The following is a 22,561-nucleotide window of genomic DNA, read 5'->3' as shown; positions in this document are numbered from 1 at the left end:
TTAGACTCAATTGCAAATTATGCTATATTGAGAAGGAAATCCCTTACTTCTACTTTTCTCTTGTTTCTTATTTCTTCTACTTTCTTAATAATGTTATTTTTCAGACCTCAAGATCCTTAGTCTTTTTTCCCTCCTTTTACTCTTTTATTTGTTATTTTCACCATAGAGTCTTATCACTTTTATGCAAATGATTAACAAATCTATATATCTAGCTCTGATAAAGCAATATATTCTAAGGAATAAATGAGTTATAAGGCCAATAAATGTTTTAGAATTTCATTGGAGAGAAAGAACATTGTGTCCATTAAAAAAGCTTCTCAAAGGAGGTAGAACTCCATCTGGAAGTAGGACGTTTTATATATGCAAGGGTTACCTTTTTTGATTACCTCATGTATGTCCTCTAAATATTCAAAAAGTAGTTTCTGATTTGTTATCTTTTTTTCTTCTCCCCTCTATATATGGGAAGATTTTATTGCCAATCTTACCGTGCAGCGCCAGTTCTTCCCCACAGAAGAGGATGAAACAGGGGCAGCCAAGGCATTAATGCGTCTTCAGGATACATACAAATTGGATCCTGACACTATTTCCAAGGGGGACCTGCCAGGTAATGGTTCTGAATTTCCTGTGTTCACAACATTTCTTTGAAAAGCAGCTTTTCAGATCTGGAGAGACTTAAATGAACTGATGCTAAGTGAAGTGAGTAGAACCAAGATATTATATACAGCAACAAGATTACATTGGTGATCAACTCTGACAGATGTGATTCTTTTCAATGATGAGGTGATTCAGGCCAATTGTGATGGAAAATGCCTTCTGCATCCAGAAAGAGAACTGTGGGACTGAATGTGGATCACAACATAGTATTTTCACTTTTTTTGTTGTTTTTTTGCTTGGTTTTTTTCTCATTTTTTTTCCCTTTTTGATCTTATGTTTCTTGTGCATCATGATAAATGTGGAAATATGTATAGAAAATTGGACATGTTTAACATATATTAGATTTTTTGCTGTTGAAGGGAGTGAGGGGAAGAGAGCAAGAAAAATTTGGAATATAAGGTTTTCCAGGATGAATGTTGAAAACTATCTTTGCATGTATTTTGAAAACAAAAAGCTATTGTTGTTTAAAAAAAAAAAAGCAGCTTTTCAGGGACTTTCTGATTACTGGTTCACTACTCATTCCCCTGTGCTAGTGAGGGTCCATTAATTTTTAGAACTTCAGGGTCTTTCTGCAGTCTAGAAGGAGATAGGCTCTATTGTCGTGGAACCATTCTTGGTATGTTGCCTCCTGGGCACTGGGAATGACACTATTAGTATTGCTGGTATTGTGATCACATACTCATTGCTGGTTTGCCCTCCAGGGACCAAGTACCGTTCTACCCTGAGTGCGGATGACAGCTTTGGCATGGGTAAGACAGCCTACAATGATGGGGACTACTACCACACTGTTCTGTGGATGCAGCAGGCGCTGAAGCAGCATGATGATGGTGAGGATGCTGTGACATCTAAAGTTGAAATCTTGGACTACCTCAGCTATGCCGTCTTTCAGCTTGGGGACATTCACAGGGCAGTGGAACTCACTCGTCGCTTGATTTCTCTAGGTAATTTGCTGTGGCGTGTTCTCAGGGACTGGGGAGAGATGCTGGGCCATCCACATAGTTGTTTCCCATCGCATCATGTGGTGAATGGACAGAGCCTAGGGTCAGATCAGACATCGCTCTATATTTTATACCTTGCAACAGGGGCAAAAGATGTGGTCTCTTAATCTAGTGACATTTTGACTCTATATCTCTGACCTCTGACCCTGATGTCCTAATCCCCAAACAGTCTGACTCTTTGATCCCTTTAAGCAAAGACTGAGTCCTAACTGTCTTCCTTTGTAGCCAGAAAAAATACATGATATGGGGCACTGTGGTTAATGGAGGTATTCTGGGAAGCTGAAGTGTCACATGTGTTACAGGGAATCACACTGGGTGGCAGGGTCCCTTTTTCATGGGGCAATTGTAATTTAAACAAGAATTTATTAGATAAGACATGCATCTGGGCTTTGAGCTTAGGCACTGCAACAGACATTTGATATATTAAGGCAAAAACAAAGTAGTCCTTGCCCCCAAGGAGCTCACAATATATTGGTGTAAAATTGAGGCTGCTGAGTTGTTATTATTTGTCCTTCATTCTTAAAGAGGATCAATGCCCTCAGGAGGGGGATGTCTTGAATTGGAGTTAAATGAGGTAGCCAGTGCAAAGTTATCAGCCTCATCAGAGTCACCAGTCCAGTGGCAAGATATAGGTCAGGATGACTGACAGTGGCCTTGTATGAGTGAGGGGCCTTGGCCTTTTTAGCTACTGAGTAAGCCTGAGAGGGACAGCAAGAGAGACGACGCTGGTTTATAGGGATGCTTCCAAAGGAATCTGGCTAAATCTCTCTCATTGTTCCTTTCATCTCCTCTGCCCTGATGACAAAATAATAGCAACTCACTTCTGGCCCTTTAAGGTTTTCAGAGGGGTTGGCCTCCCTCCCTATAGAGGTGTGGGAGCTGAGGGGTCTATTGAAATAGCTGACCCTTCCATCACTGTCCCAAGCCACTGTCTTTTCATTGCCTGCTGCCCTACAGGGAGGAGCCCTGGGTGCAGAGGGAACTCAGTCAGCCCTCCTAGTGTTAGCATGGGTCACTTTCTAACCTGTGGCAAAAATACTGGGGACAACCAGGCCCTGGGGAGTTACTGCTGAAGGAGTTTCTCTAGATTGCCCCAGAGGACATCTGCGGTTCCCTCATCCTTTTCAATTTCTTTCTTTTCTAGACCCTAGTCATGAAAGAGCTGGGGGGAATCTGCGGTACTTTGAGAAGCTGTTAGAGGAAGAAAGGCTTGGAAAGAGGTTAAATAAGACATCAGAGACTCAACCAGCAACACAGGGAGGCATCTATGAGAGGCCTCCAGACTACCTGCCTGAGAGAGATGTCTACGAAGCTCTTTGCCGAGGGGAAGGCATTAAACTGGTGAGGCTAAATTATGAGATCGAAGGAGATGGGCCGAAGGGACCTTGGGAAAAGTCCCCTTATTTTATACAGGAGAAATGTGAGACCTAGAGAGCTTAAGTGATTTGCCTCATATCACACAATGAGGCAATAGAAGAGCTAGAACTAAAATCCAGATTTTTTGATTACCATTGTATGACAGGTATGTGGCTGAGATTTTATTTTATTTTTTACAAGGGATTGCAAAATTCTGGTTCTAGGGATAGATACCACACTTAGTCTGTGAGCTTTGATATGGAAACCAGAAACTCAAGCAAACACTGTCCCAAGAACTCTCCAGTTTGGTAATGTCTTTTTGAATTTAGTTTTGAAGGCTTCTGGGAGAAAGAAAACAGCCAGAAGAGTTAGACTACCTTGGGATGGAGTATCATTAGTAGCATCAAGATGTCTGTTTTTTAGAAGCTTCTAGGTGGTACAACAGCTAGGGCGTTGGCTCTGGTATCAAAACATTCTTAGTTCAAATCTGGCTTAAGACATTTGACATTAGCTGTGTGATTCTGGACAAATCACTTAACCTCAAATTGCCTCTCAAAAAAAATCAAAACAAAAATATGCATTTATTCATTGTTGTTTATCTCTTTCTATTTCCTGGAGCATTTTTCTGTCATCCTTTTTATAATGAAATGAACTTGCAAATAAACATATAACATGTACCAACCACCAATTTTGTACATAGATATCCTCCTGCTAGGAAGCCCATCATTTTAAAAATTTAAAAATTGTTCAGTTAGAGTTCAATTAGAGTTAAGGATCTTAGAAGTTATCCAGTCTATATAAATAAGGAAACCGAGGCCTTAGAAACATGTGATACTGGGCAAGTCACTTGAACCTGTTTGCCTCATTTCCTAATCTGTAAAATGACCTGGAAAAGGAAATGCCAAACCGCTCCAGTATCTTTGCCAAGAAAACTCCAGATAGGGTCATGAAGAGTTGTACGTGACTGAAAAACTTCTGACTCCAAATCCAGTTTCCTTTATATCAGAATTTATTTCCTTTATATCAGAATTTCTATTTTGTCCACATATTTTCTTTGACTCATTTCTAAGGGTGCTTTACTTCCTGAAGCTGTAACATAACTGGAATGGTATATTTACAAAAAGAAACTCCTTTGTGTTATAGCCAGTGAACTGTTAAATTGCTTCTTTTTGAAAATAATTGTTTTAAAACTTATATACTCAGTTGTTTTGAGACATTCCCCTGTTGTCACTAATCTGGTATTGAAAAAAAAATTACATTGAGCTTGCAGATGAAGTATTAAAAATTACATTAATATCTTGTAATCATTCCCAGACAAGGACAGCTGAGGTGATTGTTTAAGGCTTCAGAAAGCCCCAAGTATCTGTCCTCTGAACATGCTAGGGAAGCCAGACTTGCACAAATCTATGGCCTTTCTCTCTGAAATATCCATTAGTCTTTTCAGATTGCAATGGAAAGATGTGTCTTCATTGGCACAGGTTGGAGGGAGAAGGCATTTCAGTCTTTTACAGCAAAACTTCTTAAACTATGGGGTCATGACCCCTTTTGGGATCCTGTAAACAAATGTGGAGGTCACGAAAAATTTGGCAAAAACAAAAGGTTTCAAATATTCTGCCAAGATTGAATTTTTACGTGAAAATAAACAAGAACATCCATCTCATTAGTATCCAAATTTACTTTCATCTTTAATAAATGATAAAATTATACATATATGAAAGAATTGTTTTAAAATAAATTTCTTTATAATTTGTTGTCAGTAATTGTTTGATTTGTTTATCCGTTTTATGTACCTATGTACCCAGAAAAATGTCTCAGGCAAAAAAGGGATCATGAGTGGAAAAACTTTAGGAAGTCCTGTTTTAGAACAGAAGCTCAACCATGGAGAGTGATCCATTAGCTGACCAAAGCTTATTCAGCATGGTACTTGTTTCTCTGTGCTCCCACAGACACCACGGAGACAAAAGAGACTTTTCTGTCGATACCATGATGGCAACAGGACACCCCAGCTGCTGATTGCACCCTTTAAGGAGGAGGATGAATGGGACAGCCCACACATTGTAAGATACTATGATGTCCTATCAGATGAGGAGATTGAGAGGATCAAGGAACTTGCCAAGCCTAAAGTAGGTGCCTTTGTCTTTCCCTCATTTCTCCTTTTTGTTTCCAGGGGCTTTTCTTATAATAATGTTAGCAAGTTCATATTGGAAAAAATCAACTCTAAGGTAATAGCAAAAAAAATTAATAACTTAAAAAATAAATGTTTTCTGAAAAACTGGGGAGGTAGCAGTGGTATACTGAATAGAGAGCTGACCTCCATCCTTCCTATGACACCTACATGCTAGATGACCAGAGAAATCACTTAACTTCTTAATGCCCTAGGCAATTCCCTAAGCCTATAAGATGCAGAGAAGATGCTGATTTGTATTAATAGATGGAGTTTCCTCACAGAAAATTCTCTTTAGTTAATTAAATTACAGATTCAAAAAAGAGAGAAAAAGTTAAAAACACTGAACATCAGTTCAATTAAATTTTCACAGTAACTATTTACATTTTGATTAATTTATTTAAATGAAACCTAAATTCTTAGCAGAGGATGAAAAACTGGATTCATTGTTTTCTGCTTCATAAGTCAACAACTTGCTTTCCAAAGCAGTCTAGAGATTTTTTTTTTTAAGTCCCCATATGTAGATATATATCAAAGGCAAAATAGTCTCAACTTTCCCTCTGTGTGATCTTGGGTCCCAAGCTGAGCTTTGGGAAGGTGTTTTGAAACAGACACACTTGGCACAAATCACACCTATTTGTGTGGTCAAGACATAGTCATTGCCAGGGTTCTGTGCCAAGGGGCCCAGTGGGATATTCCTGTGAATGGATGATGGTCCTTTTGGAGTCAGACAGTAGTAGCAAGCTCAGTCACTGGGGTCCTTCTAAATCATTCAACTCACAACCTTTGTAAACAGCTCCTAGAAAGGAAAGCAACTAAATGCATGTTTCTGGGGCTGTGAGTTATATTTGGCTATTTGGATGTCCCTACAGCAAGTTTTCTTTGAGTGTTAGCCAGAAAACCGGTCCCCATCTGCTAAAAGAATCACACCCTGGTGAAGCTGGATGTATTCCCTACTACCATCTCATAAATACATGAAATTCATTCCAGGGCCTGTGTGAAATAAGCAGATAGAAATTTAAAAGGTTGGTTTTATAGGAGGTTTCCTCTCAGGCCAAAAAATAAGTCGGTGGTAGAAATAATCTATTTTTAACACCCATTTGAACATGCCCTTAACACTTTCACTTTTCCTTTCTAGAGATTTGTTTTGAGAATTAACAATGAGTTTCTGAAGTGTCTTCCAGCTTGAACATCCCCGTGTTTTGTCATTTGTATTCAGCTTCATGCTGTGTGATTATGTAATATCTCAGAGGTCAAGTTTCCAGGTTCTGTTGGGAATATTCTGATTGTGTGTGACAGAGAGACAGAGAGAGAGAAATTCAGATTTCATTGGTTTAAGGCACCTCTGGGGTACTGACAGGTAAATACTTATATAGTTATATATTATGTGCCAGGCACTGTTTCTAAGGGCTTTACAAATATTACCTCATTTGATCTCATAATAGCTCTGAGAGACAGGTCATATTATTATTCCCATTTAACAGCTGAGGTTGTGGTTAATCCTGTGTTCTCGAAGAGGACCATGACATCAGGGAGGGATGCCGTGACATGCAAGGGAATTGAATTTGAGTATCTCCTACTGCATCCAGGGTCATCTCCAGTTGCCCCGATTTGTATCTGGCCACTGGACCAGATGGCTCTGGAGGGGAAAGTGAGGCAGGTAACGTTGCCCAGCCCTTCCTCTCTTAAACCCAAATCACTTGCATGTCATGGTATCACCTCCCTGATGTCATGGTCCTCTTCAAGAGAGAAGGACAAACAACCTCTATGAGTAGAAGCAGGAGTTGCTTTACTGGGGACCCAACTGGAACGGGCCAGTTGGGCTACACAGCTCCTTTTCTTTTTGTTTTCTTTCTTCTTTTCTTCCCCTTCCCTTTGTCCACATTGGGTATCATTCCCTTACCTGTATGTACTTTGTCTAAAGAAATGTAAATTTTTTAAAAATTATTTTATTTTATTTTATAATAACTTTATATTGACAGAATCCATGCCAGGGTAATTTTTTTACAACATTATCCCTTGCATTCGCTTCTGTTCTGATTTTTCCCCTCCCTCCCTTCACCCCCTCCCCTAGATGGCAAGCAGTCCTTTACATATTAGATATGTTGCAGTATATCCTAGATACAATATATGTTTGCAGAACCGAAGTTCTCTTGTTGCACAGGGAGAATTGGATTCAGAAGGTAAAAATAACCCGGGAAGAAAAACAAAAATGCAAATAGTTCACATTCGTTTCCCAGTGTTCTTTCTTTGGGTGTAGCTGCTTTTGTCCATCATTTATCAATTGAAACTCAGTTAGGTCTCTTTGTCAAAGAAATCCACTTCCATCAGAATACATCCTCATATAATATCGTTGTCGAGTGTATAATGATCTCCTGGTTCTGCTCATTTCACTTAGCATCAGTTCATGTAAGTCTCTCCAAGCCTCTCTGTATTCATCCTGCTGGTCATAAGAAATGTAAATTTTGGTCACTGAAGCCTTGCTACATATTTTGAGGTTTATGAGCTTGGATCTTCCCTTACCCATATGTATTTGTATATGTGTGTATTTACATGTACATATAGAATTGTTTTTGACTATATATATATATACATATACATATATATACACACACATACATACTTGTGTGTATATATATATATATATATATATATATATATATATATATATATATATATATATATATGTAACTTTTTTTGATTGGGTAAAAGAAACCATTCATTTTCTTATTTCTTACCTAGCTTTAAATATTGATAGGGTATTGCCTCAGTCATACTGAGACCTGTTACAAACTTTAGCTTAAAAAACAGTTAAGGAAACTGAGGCAGAAGAAAGGTAAATAACTTGCCCATGATCATATAATAAATGTCCAAAGCTAGATTTAAACTCTGGTTTTCCTGACTCCAGACCAAGTGCTCTATACACTGAAATACCTAATTGCTATAGCTTAATTAAGAGACTTGATTAAGGTCATATATAATTAATATATGTCAGAAGCAGGACTTGAGTTAGATTTTTCCTGACTATGAGGCTGGTACTCTTTCCAAAAATTGAAAAAAAAAAAAAAAAAAAACCAGCTTCCTACCAAAAATCAAAAAAATCCCAGCAAATAGAACTAGAGTCTGTATAGTTAATAACTGGTTAATAAATATTGTGCTAAATGATAATTGTGGAATTGTGGAAATATGTATAGAAAAATTGCACATGCTAACATATATTGGATTACTTGCCATCTGGGGAAGGAGAGAGGAAAAAAATTGGAACACAAGGTTTTCAAGGGTGAATATTAAAAACTACATATACATGTATTTTGAAAATAAAAAGCTTTGTAAAAACAAATAAATATTGTTCTAAGTGCTAGAGATGAAAAGTACAAGGCAATTTCTTTTCTTAAGAAGCTTATGATTTAATGGGAAAAATAACAAGCAAATGGCGATACAAATAAGCTACACATAAGATAAAACTGGAAATAAGCAACAGAGGAAAAGTATTAAGAGAAGTTGGGAAAGGCTTCCTATAGAGGGTATAATTTTGTTGTTTGTCTTTCATTCCCATTTTAGCTAGGATTTGAAAAAAGCCAGGAGACAGAGATGAGAAGGTAGAGTATTTCAGGCATGGGGATAGCCAGTGAAAGTGCCCGCAGTGGGCTTATGGAGGAATAGTAAGGAGGGTTGAATATCAGTGGGTTGAAAAGTACTAACTAGTATATAGGGGTGGAGATGGGGGGGGAGATAGTATGGGGAGGATGGTGAGGGTAGAAAGGTTAAGAAGACCAGAAAAGATAGGTTATGAAGAACTTTTAACACCAGAGGATTTTGTATTTAATTCTGGAGGTAATAAGGAACCCCTGGAGATTATTGAGTAGGTGGAAAGTGCAGATCACTTTTCACAAAGGAAGATCACTTTGACAGCTAAGTGGAGTATAGACTGAAGAGCTTGAGGCAACCAGACCTATTGTGTAGGCGTGAGATGATAAAGACTTGCATCAAAAGAGATAAGGGAGACTGTAAGAGAGATGTTACAAAGGTATTATGAACAGGATGTGGCAAATGATTGGATATGAAGGAGGTGGAGGGAGTGATGAGAGAGTGACTCATCAAGAATGATGGTTGTGAATCTGATTTCATAGGGGTTTTCTTTAGACCAAGGAGTGAGTTGGTGGCAGCTAACATCTGTTTTTTTTTTTTTTTTTATTACAGATTTTTATTTTCAAAACATATGCATGGATAATTTTTCAGCATTAATCCTTGTAAAACTTTGTTTCCAAATTTTTCCCTTGCTTGCCCCCATCCCCTCCCCTAGATGGCAAGTAATTCAATATATATTAAACATATTAAAAATATATGCTAAATCCAATATATGTATACATATTTACACAATTATTTTGGTACACAAGAAAAATCAGATCAAAAAGGAAAAAATGCAAGCAAACAACAACAAAAAAGTGGAAATATTATGTTGTGATCCACACTCAGTTCCCACAGTCCTCTAAGTGTAAATGGCTCTCTTCATCACAAGATTATTGGAACTGATTTGAATTATCTCATTGTTGAAAAGAGCCACATCCATCAGAATTGATCTTCGTATAATCTTATTGTAACAATCTTTTTTTAACACTCATAAAAGATGTCTTTAACACTCTTACTTTTTCCATGTTATGTTTTGTTTTGGAAACAAGCTGTGCATTTCTGAGATCTCTTCCAGCTCTAATTTCCCTTCCTTTGGTCATCTGTCCTGTTCATGCTGGGGTATGGTGTGGCTGCTGATGTGTGAAATTATTAATCTAAAACCATGTTTAACACCCCCATCTTTTTACTGATGAGAATATTGAACAAAGTCACACAGATAGTGTTATATATATGTGTGTGTGTGTGTGTGTGTGTGTGTTATATTTATATGTATATAAACACACAATAGTTATGGTGTTATAACTTGGAGCTTCAGAGAACTCCAGAGTCAGTGTTCTTTCGGGCTACTGCCAAAGGCTATGTCTGGTAGTAATTTACCCTCTGGAAATCCTTTACACTCCATGCTTCCGGTGCCTGAGTGCTAAGAATGTTGCTGCTTGTTCAGTGAGCCAAGACGTAGCTTTGAATTATCCTGCACTAAATGACTTCGCACTCTGAGGCTCCAGATGCAGCTAGGGGGGATGTGCTTTAAGTTGACTAAGCTGGTAGGGAGGGTGGGCTTTGAGTCCCATCAGTAACACAGGCTCGCACTGGAAATAGCGCTAGCAGAGTTGGGCAGAGTGCTGCCTTCTGTATTACATCATGTCTAGGGATCAGAGATGTGTGGTCAGAATGGGGAAAAGACTGGAAAATTAAAGGGTGTAAGGAAGGGGATGGTGGCAGTCAAGCCACCATTTTACGAGTATCAGGCTATTGAGAAGGCTGCCCAGTGACCAGTGCCCAGGGGATGTAGGAAGTTAACAGAAGCATTATTTTTCTTTCCCAGATGAGCCTTGTAGCCTTGCAAAGTAGGTTTTACAAGGTTACACAAAGTTACAGGGAGGCTAGCAGGAAAAGGGAATCTTGTATATATAGGTGTGAAGAAAAATCACCAGGGCTGTAGATGTCTTTGGTTATTGTCTTAAGCAGATTAACACTAAGCCAGAAGTCTACTATGATCAAGAGAGACTTTCCAAATATTTGGAGAACTAGGGCTGGACCAATGTGCCTATATCTAAACCAGGAATAATTAAGCTAATTCCCAGGGAGGTAAAACTGCTGCCTAAATGGGGACAGCTAGAAAGTGGCCTTATTTGTATTTCTGTATTTCTCATAATTCTGCATTTGAGCTTGTGAAAACTCATACGTAGGACCAGGAAAACTATGTCTTGTTTTTCTTCCTTCTGTGATGCAGTGGGGGACCATCTGTAGTTACCAGTGCTATCTGTTAGCTAATGATTGGGGTTGGGGGTAGTCCCTTCCCTGATGGTTTCAGGTCACATAGAGTTTATACAAGACATGGGGCAAGTCACTCTCCATTCATCCTCACCTTTTTATTTTTTTTGCCTCAGTTTCTCCTTTTTCTCTAATGAAGTTAAAGATGAATCTTATGGCATACAGATTTTGTTTCCACTGGGCTACCATGGAAACGCATGGTTTAATTTTTGCAAAAGAATCCAGGTTTGTTCCTTACAAATAGCCATTCTTTTTTACATGGACATGAGTCATATTCCTAATTCTGGAGAAAGCATTCTGTTCCTTGTCCTCTGCCTGCAGGAACGGGGTGGAGGAGGAGACTCAGGATCCAGCTGGCAATGAGAGAAGGGGAGTTGCAGTGCCTGAGTGAGATGACTATAGATTAACTTGGATTTAAGAAGAGAAAGTTGTACAAATAGAAAAAAAAATAAGCCAGTTCTAGGGGTCAGAGAAGGGCTTTTGGGCCTGCTGACAGTAACTTTTGGAATGAGAAAACCTTGGAATCCTGGCTTTGTTTGAGTTAGTAGTGTGAAAAGCTGTCTTACAGAGAACAGATGGGAGCTTTGGGTGGAGTTGAGCTTTCTGAGTGAGCTTGTATAAAGAAAAGGAGTTGGCCACAAACACTACCTCCCTCCTTTCCTCCTGCAGACTCAGTCCCAAAGAGACAGAAAATTCGTTTTTTTTTTTTTTTTTTTTTTTGTATGTGTGTGAAGGGGTTGTGATGAGGTGCCAGCAGGTAGATTATATCTTGGGTATTTAGGGAAGAGTCAGTAACGCGAAGTTCTGTGTATCATCAGGGAGCATTGGCCAGCCTCAGAGGAGAGCTACAGTTTTGAGTAGTTGGGCTGTTCTCTCCCTGGGGATTTCTTTCTAAACTGGCCACCCTTGGGGACTTACGTGCCTCATGGCCTAGCAAGAGCTGGGATGAAATCTGAGCGTCACTGCTGAGTCCTCTATTTCTCATTTGCATCATAAATGGGCATAAGATAAACTGTTCTGTGCTCTGATCCCATCTTACTTCCCTATAGTCGTTGGTGTTTAGTTACGTCCTCACCCTCCATTCTGTACTCCATTGTTGGGAACGGGTGGGTAGTGAGATGGGACACTGGATAGCCCTTCCAGGTAAGGAAAAATTTTCTTACTTAGAAGGTAAGAGAGCTTGGTCTGTTTTTTTGTTTTTTTTTTAATTCTTAGCACTTGGCACAGGGCCTGGCATATATTAAACACTTAGTAAATGTTTTTTCATTCACTTATTTTCTTCCCCTATAACTAGGAATATGCTTAGGAGCTCTGTTATGAAATTGGCTGGTGCCTCCTTCTGGTGGTTGGTGTTTGGCAGACATTTCTGTCTCTGCCTCTTGGTATATGATGGTGTTGTGTGTGTCCTTGACTGGAACATCTCCTTTTCTGAGACAGGCTTGGGCTCTTGAACCCACCTGCTGCTCTCTGCATTTGATATGTCATCTTCTGCCCCCATGTCTTTGAATGCTGAGAATGCCCACCCTCCTCACCACCAATTCGTCAGCTTCCTATTTCCTTCAAGCTTCAACTCAAGTATCACCCCTTTTAAAAGGCCTTTCCTGTTATTCCATCCAAAATAAACATATCTATTTTGTATACTTTTTATATTTATTTCTCTATGAACATGTATCCCATGAAGGAAATGACTTTATTATATTTGCATTCTTACAAAAATACATAATGCTATCCACAAGCTCAGTGCCTGGCACATAATGATTGTTGATTGATTGATTGATTTGGGTACTTCATACTTTCAGGCTAGAACAGCTTGGGAGAGGTACTTTTTCCCTACTTTACTAGGTAAATCAGTCACATGGAACAGAGTACTCCACTCTGCTTTGTTGCATCTAGTGCAACCCAATTGTGGGAGGGGGCTAGTGATTAGGAAAAAGAGGAAAAACTTCTGATCATCTGGTGCTACTCCTCATAGCTGGCAAGAGCTACGGTCCGCGACCCAAAGACAGGTGTCCTCACTGTGGCCAACTACAGAGTTTCCAAAAGGTAAGATGGATGCTTCTCCCCACTGTAAACTTAGCCCCAGGGCATCCTGACAGTTGATTTATACCTCTTTCCTATTTTCCTCTGCCCCTGTTGCATATTGTTGGGAACGGGTGGGTGGTGAGATGGGATATTGGACACTTTGGATAATTGCACACGCTTGTTCTATACTTGTACAATAGTTTGTAAAGAGGCAAAGTGGAAGGGAAAGAATGCAGAATCCAAACCCTCTCTTCTCAGCTTGGCATGGAAAAAGCCTTTTACAGTCAGGCTCCATCCTACCTTTCAAACCTCCTTCCACGTTATTCCCCATTTTGCATTTTAACTAAACTGGCTTCCCCAGATACCTAAAAGTCTGGATTATATCTTTTCCCTTCCCCCTTACATTCATCAGCTTTTATCAGGATTCAGTTTTAGTGCTTATTGAATTTAATCAAGGTGAACACTTATTATCTTTGCAATCCCTACCTAGGCAGATTGCTTAAGCTCTTGAGCCTCAGTTTCCTCATTTGTAAAATAAGACAGTTGGACTAGATCCTCTCTTAGGTTCCTTCTGCCTCTAAATTCTGACTTAGGTCATTATCGATGGTATATTTGTGTGTTTATGCATAAGGTGTGAAGGACGTGTGTGTCCCTGTTGTAGGGTGGGATTGTTTGGTGTTTCCCATGAAACCCCAGGTGTACTGGAAGTGACCTGATGAGATTACAGGAGCTGGTGATTTTGATCGGCTGGGGTTGTAGTAGGAGAACCCCCTGGTAGTCCAGGGCCAATATTCTGACCCTAAGCCTTCTTTGTCCAGTTTCCCCTTGAACTTTCCCCCGTGCCCCTTCTTTCCCAAGCTGGGCTGTCCCCATGCATCCTTGAGCACCCTCTTCATATTCCTTTTTTCTGTTTCCCGTGCTTAGCTCATGGCTAGAGGAAGATGATGATCCTGTCATTGCCCAACTGAACAGAAGAATGCATTACATCACGGGATTATCTGTGAAGACAGCTGAGTTGCTACAGGTAGGGATCAGAGCTGGGGGAGAGAGTAGAGATAAGTTCTGTGGTGTCTGGGGTGGCAGTCTCCAAGGGACTTAAGGGAAGAGTGATCTCTTTGGAGATGCTAAGTGATGTGGGGAAAAAATGAGGGATGAGGGATCTCAGTTAAAAAATGTTTATTAAGTTCCTGTTATGTGCCAGCCACTGTGTGAGGTATGAGAATACACAGGCACAAACAAAACAGTTCCTACCTTTAAGAAGTTTACAATCTATAGGGGGAAATAATGTGTGCACTTATACATGAATAAAAATATATATACAAAACAAAGACAAGTTCTTTTCGGTAAGGATGGGATTGAAGAAAATTTTCATGGAGGTGGCTGAAATCATTGGGGTGAGAAGTATCTCGGGAAATGATATAACTTCTGAGGGCCATGGCTTTTGAATCCCTCAAATTGAGGAGCCATGATGCCCATCTGTTAGAATGAAAATATCTGGTTCAGGTAGCTGTGATATTGGGTGAAGCTAACAAAGCAACATTTTCAGCCTGGCCAGGTCTTGGGTTTCCCATTAGTTCTTGTTGGTCAGTCTTTGAGAAAGCCTCATTCTGCTCTCCGTTTGACCTTTGTTTGCTTAACCATACCCATGTCACTTCTTCCATAGGTTGCTAATTATGGAATGGGAGGACAGTACGAGCCACATTTTGACTTCTCCAGGGTAAGCTCCAGAAGTTTTTATCTGGCTAGCAGGTCCCAGGGCCCACCAGATTCCAGCTCCTCAGGGGAGAGAGAATCTTAGCTAGAGAAGGGCTGTGGGAGATGGGAGGTCCCCCAGTTTTGGAAGAGCTTAGGCTTTATACTACAGCTAAGCAAGGGTAGAACTCAGAGCCCAGATTGTTTTAGAAATAAGATTATCTCAGAGTCACACTGCGTATAACTGAAACCATAACAAGGTGGGACTCAGTCTAGATTTCCAGATTCCAGACAGCCCAGCGGAATCAAGGGTAGAGCCCCCTTAATCATAAGAGAAATCTGACTTCATATTCCTTTCCTCCTCTGCCCCTGCCCATCACCTGTGTTCAGCATTAACAGTTTCATCAGCCTGTTAGGCTACTCCTTTCCTTTTGTCCACACACAAGTGCATACAGATACATGTGTCTACATGTATGTACACATTTGTGTGTGTGTGTGTGCACCCATTGTATTTGTGAACCATATTGGGGCTTATTCCTGGTCCTAGATTTCAATCTTAGCCATGAATAAACCTCTAGGTAGGTTTCTTCTCTCATAGAAGCATAGTGTCTTGTAAATTCCCAGATACATGCCCTGTGCTTCTTCCATGATCTCATACACTTACCTTTCACCTTGTCTGCCCTTCCCCTGTTCCTTCTAGAAAAGCTCATAGTGTGTCTCTTGGTGTGGGCAATACTGCATGTGTCCTGGATTTCTTGTGATCCCAGAGGATTTCCCCGTGGGCAGACTCTCCTGGGCCATCTGTGTTCCGAGGGTTGCAGAGTGGGCTCTTGATCCCTAGCAGTGCTTGGTCCCTAGTTCCAGACCATCCTCGTGCCAGTCATACCTACAGGCCTCTGTGCCTACTGGCTCTAAAGGTCTCCCTGATACCTTGTTGTCTCTGCTCCCTGCCCCCCTTCCCTTTGTATGATGGGCAGGACTGATCATTCACTCAGGTGGAAGTTGTTGTTTGTTACAGCGGCCTTTTGACAGCGGCCTGAAAACGGAGGGGAATAGGTTAGCGACATTTCTAAACTATGTAAGTACTTGGGCCTTGGCCCTCTTCTTCACTCTTACTTAATTTTTATAGAAAGGTGAGCAAGATGCTTTCAAGCATTTAGGGACGGGGAATCGTGTGGCCACATTCTTAAACTACGTGAGTATAACTACGTGTGCACGAAACCAGCACAATGATCTTGGCCCGAGAACTCGCCCTCCTCCCAGCTCCTAACCCCAGGGCTGGCACACAGGACAGCCAGTTTTCAGTTATCCAGAGCCTGTCTTGCACCCTGTCCTCCAGCACACTCCTTTCCAGTTCATAGCTGTCCAAAGCAGAAAAGTGGGAGACAGAATAAAAAGGCAAAAGGGAAGGATGCACTTCTGGATCTCAATCTATTATGGATTGTCTAGGTACTTCTATAAACCCAGGCTGACTTCCCCGGCAGGCTCTGAACAGCCTTCCTTCTCCACAAGACTGAAGGAGAGGAGACTGCCTTATTTTACAGATGAGGAAACTGAGTCACAGAGGGGAAGCAGTATGCAGCTGAATCTGGTATTTAAATCAGGCTCTTTGACCCCAAATTTAGTAATAATCATCATCAAAAACTAATAGCTAACACATTGCATTTTAAGATTTGCAAAATGCTTCACGTGTTTCATTTGATTCTTTACAACAGCCCTTTGGGGTAGATGCTCTTTTATAAACTGAGGCTGAGGGAGGTTAACTTGCTTGTGGAGTGTCTCATAAGCTAGTAAGAAAGTGAGGCAGGTTTCAAGCCCTTTGAAATTTTCCCAATTTCCAAGTTCAATATTCCATCTGTTTTGCCACCTAGATGCCTTTTGGATGTCCATCAAATACTAAATGATTCGAATGTCAGCCTAGAGAAGTAGAACAAGGTTGTTCCGTTTCAGATCCAAGGAGGATGCTACATCATGGCACCCCCCTCCCAAAATCCTGCATTGGATTCTTTGGGAGCACCCCTTGTTACCTATTTGGGGATTGAGGAGTAGAAATGCAATTTGGGATACCTATGGATTTCAATTGTTATTCTCCTCATGAGTGTCCCTCTAATCCCTAAATGCAATGGATAACTGAGAGCTGGCTGGAGCTGAGGATGGTGTTGCCCAACCTTAGCTTCTGTTCCCATCCACAGAGCCCTCCTCAAGGGTTAACAACCCAGATTCTTTCTGCATAACCTCAGATGTATATCAATCAGGCCTTGAAAAAACAGGAGTCATGGTGGAAGGAGGCTTTTGGCTGGGAATAGAAGGGAATAACCAATAGATGATTTGCTTTTAATCCCCATCTGCTTCCTGCATTTTCTCTCCCAAGGATAGGGAATGCCCATTGCCTAATTCCTCTGGGCTGCTTTTGACATTTTTACTGTTACTGGAGGCCTGGGGGCAGGGCCCCAGTTTACAGCAATGACTCACTTTATCTTCTAACCCAGGGGACTTTTTTACTTTGTGTTTATAGGTGGGACAGGTCTTATCTTGTTCCAGGGAAAATAAAGAGATTTCTTCCTCTGGAAAAAGAGTTTTTTGGGAAAAGAAAATGCTTCTTTGGTAAAGCTTGCCTTTTATCTCCAAGATTTATTGCCACAGTTTGAATGGCTTTGAAGCCATTTTGGGGTCTAATTTTGATTCAATTAAGGTTTTAAGAAAATAGCTATACAGAACTCCAGATGTAGAACAGCTGTTGGCTCCTTTCATAGACCTTGGACTAGATGTTCAAAGGGGGGACCACATTGTAGAGCTAAGTCCTAATGAGTTTTATTTGAAATGACTTATCTCTTTACATGAAGTGAAGAGCCAGGAGTTTGCCCCTCCTGGGAGCCCAAATATTTGGTGTTCATTTTTTCTTTGCCTCTGTGTACTTAAAGAAGAGACTTTTCTCTAGGTCTCCTCCCTATGCAGGGACAGTAAAAAATGGGTAGACTGGAAAGATAGTATATAACATGTTTTCTACAAACTGCTCTAACACCAAAAACAAAAAAAAAGTAAAAGAAAAATGGAATTATAAACCAGATAAAGAAAATGAAAGCTTACCCCATAGTTGTTTTAAGCCTGGTTCCTGTTTTCACAGAATGCAATATTCATAGATCATTCAGCTGTTAAATTCCTGGTGCTGGTGTGCGTGCGTGTGTGTAATGTTTTATTTATAATCTTTTCTTTATAATCTTATTTATTTATTTCTAATTTTTATTTATTTGTAATTCATTTATGATCTTTATTTATAATTTTTTCTTCCTTGCTTAAAGAAAACGTGCTCTCATATTACAAAACAACCTCTAATTTTTTTTTTTTAATTGAGAATACCTTCATGCTTAGTATTGAGGATTTCTTAAATCCTCTTGACTGAAGAAGTTCAGTGAGCTTTATTAAAGAGCAGCTCTATGTGAAATTCTGAATTTCTTCTCTTCTGGCTCAGGTCTTTACCTGAGATATATATTTCATGTCCCCAGCTTACACAAAAGAACCTTCTGTGGGTCCTTCAGGCTGGTGCTGTGGCACCAGCTTTGTGTTTCATTCTCTATTTTAAAGGAGGCAAGAGGAGGGATGAGTATAGAGTATAGAGCCCAATAGACCAAATGTTTGCTTACTCACTATAATACTAAGGCACCCTCCCTCCAACCCAATCCAGTTCATTTTTTTTTTTTTTTATTAACAATGCTGACACTGGGGATAGTAAGACAAGATGAAAAAGAAATCCTGCCTTCAAGAAGCTTATATTCTGCTTGAGGTAGGGAGTACAACATGCACATATGATAATTTGAGTTTAGAAAAAGCACTTACAACTAAGGGGGAGCAGGAGAAGCTCCCTGGAGTTGGGCAGCCTTCAGGAAGCCAGAGATTCTAAGAGGGAGTGGTAGGAGGGGAGTACATGCCCTTCACTATCACTCACCTCCCATTCCCACCATCACCACCACACGCTGATTTGTTTCCCTTTTGGCCACCTGTCCTTTTTACTTTTTTTGAGTCTGCTGAGTTCCATGATTCCTTGCCATGTAGCATCCTTAGGTGGAGAATTGTAGAGTACATCGAGCTAGAAGGAAGTCTAGCATTTTTCCTTCCTTTTGACAATCCACACGTATCACCACTGAGTCAAGGAATTGGGCTGATATCAGAAAAAGGGATACTTTGCTGGAGAGCTGCTTCTTATCAGCTAGATAGGTGGCTAAGCCTCCTGGTTTGTTCTGTCCATCCAAAATGATGGTTGTGTTTATTCTGGAAGGTTTGGGCTATGCACAGAATGATATTCTTGAATTACTAATGATAATCTTTATACAAAGGAGTTTATTTTGTAATAGGGGAGTACTTACCTTTAAGCCAATCCACTGTATGAAAATATAAATTTAAGGAAAAATATTTGGGGATGAAAGGAATTATTAATTATTATTATTAAAGACTAGAATTATTAATGTTAAAGAAAGAATCCTTTGAACATAGCATCCCCCACCCATTCATTTGGGATTTTAATGAGCAAAAATTCAGTATATGGCCAATCAGCCATTCTGGAGAATAGCTCTTGCTTAGGAAGAGGGCTGATCTTTTTAGTCTGGCTGGCTTTTTGAGACTTTCTTGAAATATTTTTAATTACTATGACTTTTTTTTTTCCCTAGATGAGTGATGTTGAAGCTGGTGGGGCCACAGTATTCCCAGACTTTGGGGCAACAATTTGGCCCAAAAAGGTAAATTGTTTTGTTAGATGAAGCTGTGCTGAGGCCTAAAAAACTGACCTTATTTTCAGTTCAGCCATTAATGAACCATCATAGATCCAGAGACTAGTCATTACCCACACTCCATGACCCCAAAGAGCCTCCAGTGCTATTTGTGAAAATGGCTTGAGTCATCTCACTCTGCCTTGAATCTCAGACATACTGGCTGAGCTCCTAGTCCCGGGGACACTCCTGCAGACAAGAGAGGAAAGACAAATATTAGCAGATTCTTTAAAGAAACAACTTCACAGAAAGAATAGGGAAAAAAAATCAGGTAAAGAGAACCTCTGACTCTTTGGGCCCCCTGGGACTGTCATCAGAGCTCTAGTTGCTCCTGGTTCAGGGAGGACCATATTAGAAGCTGTAGAATTCAAGTTATTTTGTCCAGAATAGCCAAGGAAAAAATGACACCAAATGATCTCTAGTTTCCAAGGCACTGAGAGAGTTATGGCCCATGTTCACCTCCTGAATTACTTAACCAGATTTGTCATGTCCAGAGAGTTGTTCTCCCCAACTGAGAAAATTCTCTTTCCTCCTGCTCTCATTTTTAAAATATTCCATGCTGACCCAGACTCACTAGATGAAATTATGAGGGCAAACGTCCTCGTCTCCATCGTGATTGGGTCCTCTCTCTTCCAGGGCACGTCAGTATTCTGGTATAATCTCTTCCGCAGCGGGGAGGGCGACTACCGGACACGACATGCGGCCTGCCCAGTGCTTGTTGGCAGTAAATGGGGTGAGTGACAGGCCCCCTGGTTTCTTTGACTCCCAAAGGGTAGCCTAGTGTTGGTGTGAGCACAGGGGCTGAATGTTTCTTATCAATCAGACTCTTATTCTGGATGGAATTGATACTGTCCAGTATTTTTTAACCAAAGCTCAGACCAGGATGTCCCAAGGCTTAGGTTTTCGACACTCTCCTGCAGTGTCTGTAGCTCCTTGTGTAGAAGCACGCGCACACTTGGATATGGCTCAGGAGGGAAAACAGCAGCATTATTTTGGGCATTGCCCTTTATCTGTGTTTGCCACCAGTGTGAATGGTTTGGATGGAAAGAATCGGACCTGTGGAGCACAGCGGCAACAGGGTATCAGGGAGAACCTCCTCTGTAGTACCTCAGAGAAGGGGAAGGACTCTTGGCCAAATTTTGGCTTCTTTTTCTGCCTGAAATAGTGCCTAGCACCTTGCATATAAACATTTCTTAAGTACTTGCAGAATTTAAATGAAATAAATTGCATCATAATGGATAAAGTACAAGGCTTGGAGTTAGAAAGAATTGGGATTAAAATCCACTGTGTGACCATAGCTAATTCTCTTAATTTTTCTGAACCTCAGTTTCCTCATCTGTAAAACAAGAATAATACTATCAATAGTACATACATGACTAGGATGCAGCTAAAATAAGATGTTAATAATAATAGCTAACGTTTATAAAGTACTTTAGGTTACAAAATGCTTTATAAATGTCTCATTTTATCCTCACAACAACCCTGGGAGGTAGGTGCTATTCTTATACTTATTTTATAGGTGAGGAAACTGAGGCAGGCAGAAATTAAGTGACTTGCCCAGGGTGATACTGAGGCTGGGTTTGAATTCAGGTCTCTCTGATTCTAGGTTGAGCACTGTCCACTGAGATACCAAGCAATTTGGATATTATATTATCCAATATAATATAATATCTTATATAATATAATATAATCCAAATAAAGTCTTTGCATACTGTATAAGCAGTTCTGATTATTTTCATGCTGAAGAGGGACTGTTGGGAAAACAATAAGACATGAAATATATAACACATATCTCTGTTCTGGACATCTTTCATGATGATGGATGCTTAACTCACAGCATTCTGGGGCCCTCAGTTTGCCTTTAGCCATTTCTTAGATAACAGGTGATTGTAATAGTTTTTTCTCAATAGTATTTTATTTTTCCAAATACATGCAAAGATAGTTTTCAGCACTGATTTTTTTCTCTCTTCCCCTCTCCTCAAAACAACAAGCAATCTGATACAGGTGTAACTCACTGTTTTACTTATTCACAGTTTCCAATAAGTGGTTCCATGAGCGGGGGCAGGAGTTCTTGAGACCATGTGGATCAACAGAAGTCGACTGATCTCCCTTCAAGCTCCAGCTACCCCAGTGTTCTTTCAATGCCTTTCCCTGCCCTTCTAGATCAGTCTTTTGGCTAGGGCAGCACAGGATCGTCTCAACCAGTCTCTCAAGAAGTGACCATTTGTGAGCAAAGTAAAGGTAGACTGGGAAGAGAAGGGGGGGGGGGGTCATTGTACTCCTTCCCCCTATACACAAAGTGACCTCCACTGTCTCTCCCTGCTAGCCTCTGGCTGTCCAGTAGTGATGCAGGATGTGTGGCTGCCAAGCCAGTCTATCTGGTTCTGTGACGATATTTCCCACATGGTTTTGATACTGAATATTCCTCAAACCAAAGTTTGAAACATTATGTGTTCATTTAATTTTATTGTGTTTCTATGGCTTGTGGACTTTACCTGGAAATAAATATTTCTAAATAAAGGCTAGAGGGATTGTTTTTGTTGTGTGTGTGTGTGTGTGTGTGTGTGTGTGTGTGTGTGTGTGTGTGTATGAGACAGACAGGCAGAAACAGAGAGAGAGAGATTCAAAGGCAGAGAGGAACACACAGACAGATAGATAGACAAAAGAACAGAGACAGAGATAGAAAAGAAGGAAGTGGTAAATTGGCAGGTATTTCCTGAGCCTGAGAGCCAGTCTAGGGCAAAATGATGGGGGTTGGTATAGAGTGGCTGGGATGGTGGTCTAGACTTCTAGGGCTAAGATCTTCAAAGTGTAGCCTGATCCCAGGGGTGTCTGATCAGCCAGAGATAAGGTGGGTTTCATCCCACCCTCCCTGATAGCCAGTTAATTGCTGGTTTGCCTCCAACACAACTATACCTATTTTTGTTTCCCAATATTTTCCTACTCCACTTCTCCCTTTCCCCAAGCAAATTCCTAATTCTTCTGAGCTGGGTTTTGTCCCATAATGTTAT

The 22,561-nt window shown here is 40.4% G+C and overlaps 1 protein-coding gene across 3 annotated transcripts in view; it reads left to right on the top strand.

Moving 5' to 3' along the window:
- The window catches only part of P4HA2 (prolyl 4-hydroxylase subunit alpha 2), a 47,597-nt gene extending 25,527 nt beyond the window's left edge, over positions 1 to 22,070 (top strand). Inside the window, exons 4-15 of one of the 3 annotated variants that reach the window (XM_051978221.1) lie at positions 467 to 604; positions 1,356 to 1,595; positions 2,797 to 2,993; positions 4,955 to 5,131; positions 13,049 to 13,119; positions 14,023 to 14,122; positions 14,762 to 14,815; positions 15,809 to 15,868; positions 15,920 to 15,985; positions 19,452 to 19,520; positions 20,187 to 20,283; positions 21,584 to 22,070. In XM_051978221.1, coding sequence (XP_051834181.1) covers positions 467 to 604; positions 1,356 to 1,595; positions 2,797 to 2,993; positions 4,955 to 5,131; positions 13,049 to 13,119; positions 14,023 to 14,122; positions 14,762 to 14,815; positions 15,809 to 15,868; positions 15,920 to 15,985; positions 19,452 to 19,520; positions 20,187 to 20,283; positions 21,584 to 21,654 — 1,340 coding nt within the window. In that variant the 3' untranslated portion in view covers positions 21,655 to 22,070. The remainder of the gene's footprint in view (positions 1 to 466; positions 605 to 1,355; positions 1,596 to 2,796; positions 2,994 to 4,954; positions 5,132 to 13,048; positions 13,120 to 14,022; positions 14,123 to 14,761; positions 14,816 to 15,808; positions 15,869 to 15,919; positions 15,986 to 19,451; positions 19,521 to 20,186; positions 20,284 to 21,583) is intronic. The other 2 variants (XM_051978219.1, XM_051978220.1) reach the window with 2 other exon arrangements.
- The last annotated feature ends 491 nt before the right edge of the window (positions 22,071 to 22,561 follow it).

The sequence above is a fragment of the Antechinus flavipes genome, chromosome 2 (assembly GCF_016432865.1).
Source record: "Antechinus flavipes isolate AdamAnt ecotype Samford, QLD, Australia chromosome 2, AdamAnt_v2, whole genome shotgun sequence".
NCBI classification, from domain to species: domain Eukaryota; kingdom Metazoa; phylum Chordata; class Mammalia; order Dasyuromorphia; family Dasyuridae; genus Antechinus; species Antechinus flavipes.
Note: the sequence above shows the minus strand (reverse complement) of the source record. Positions and strands in the feature narration are given on the sequence as shown.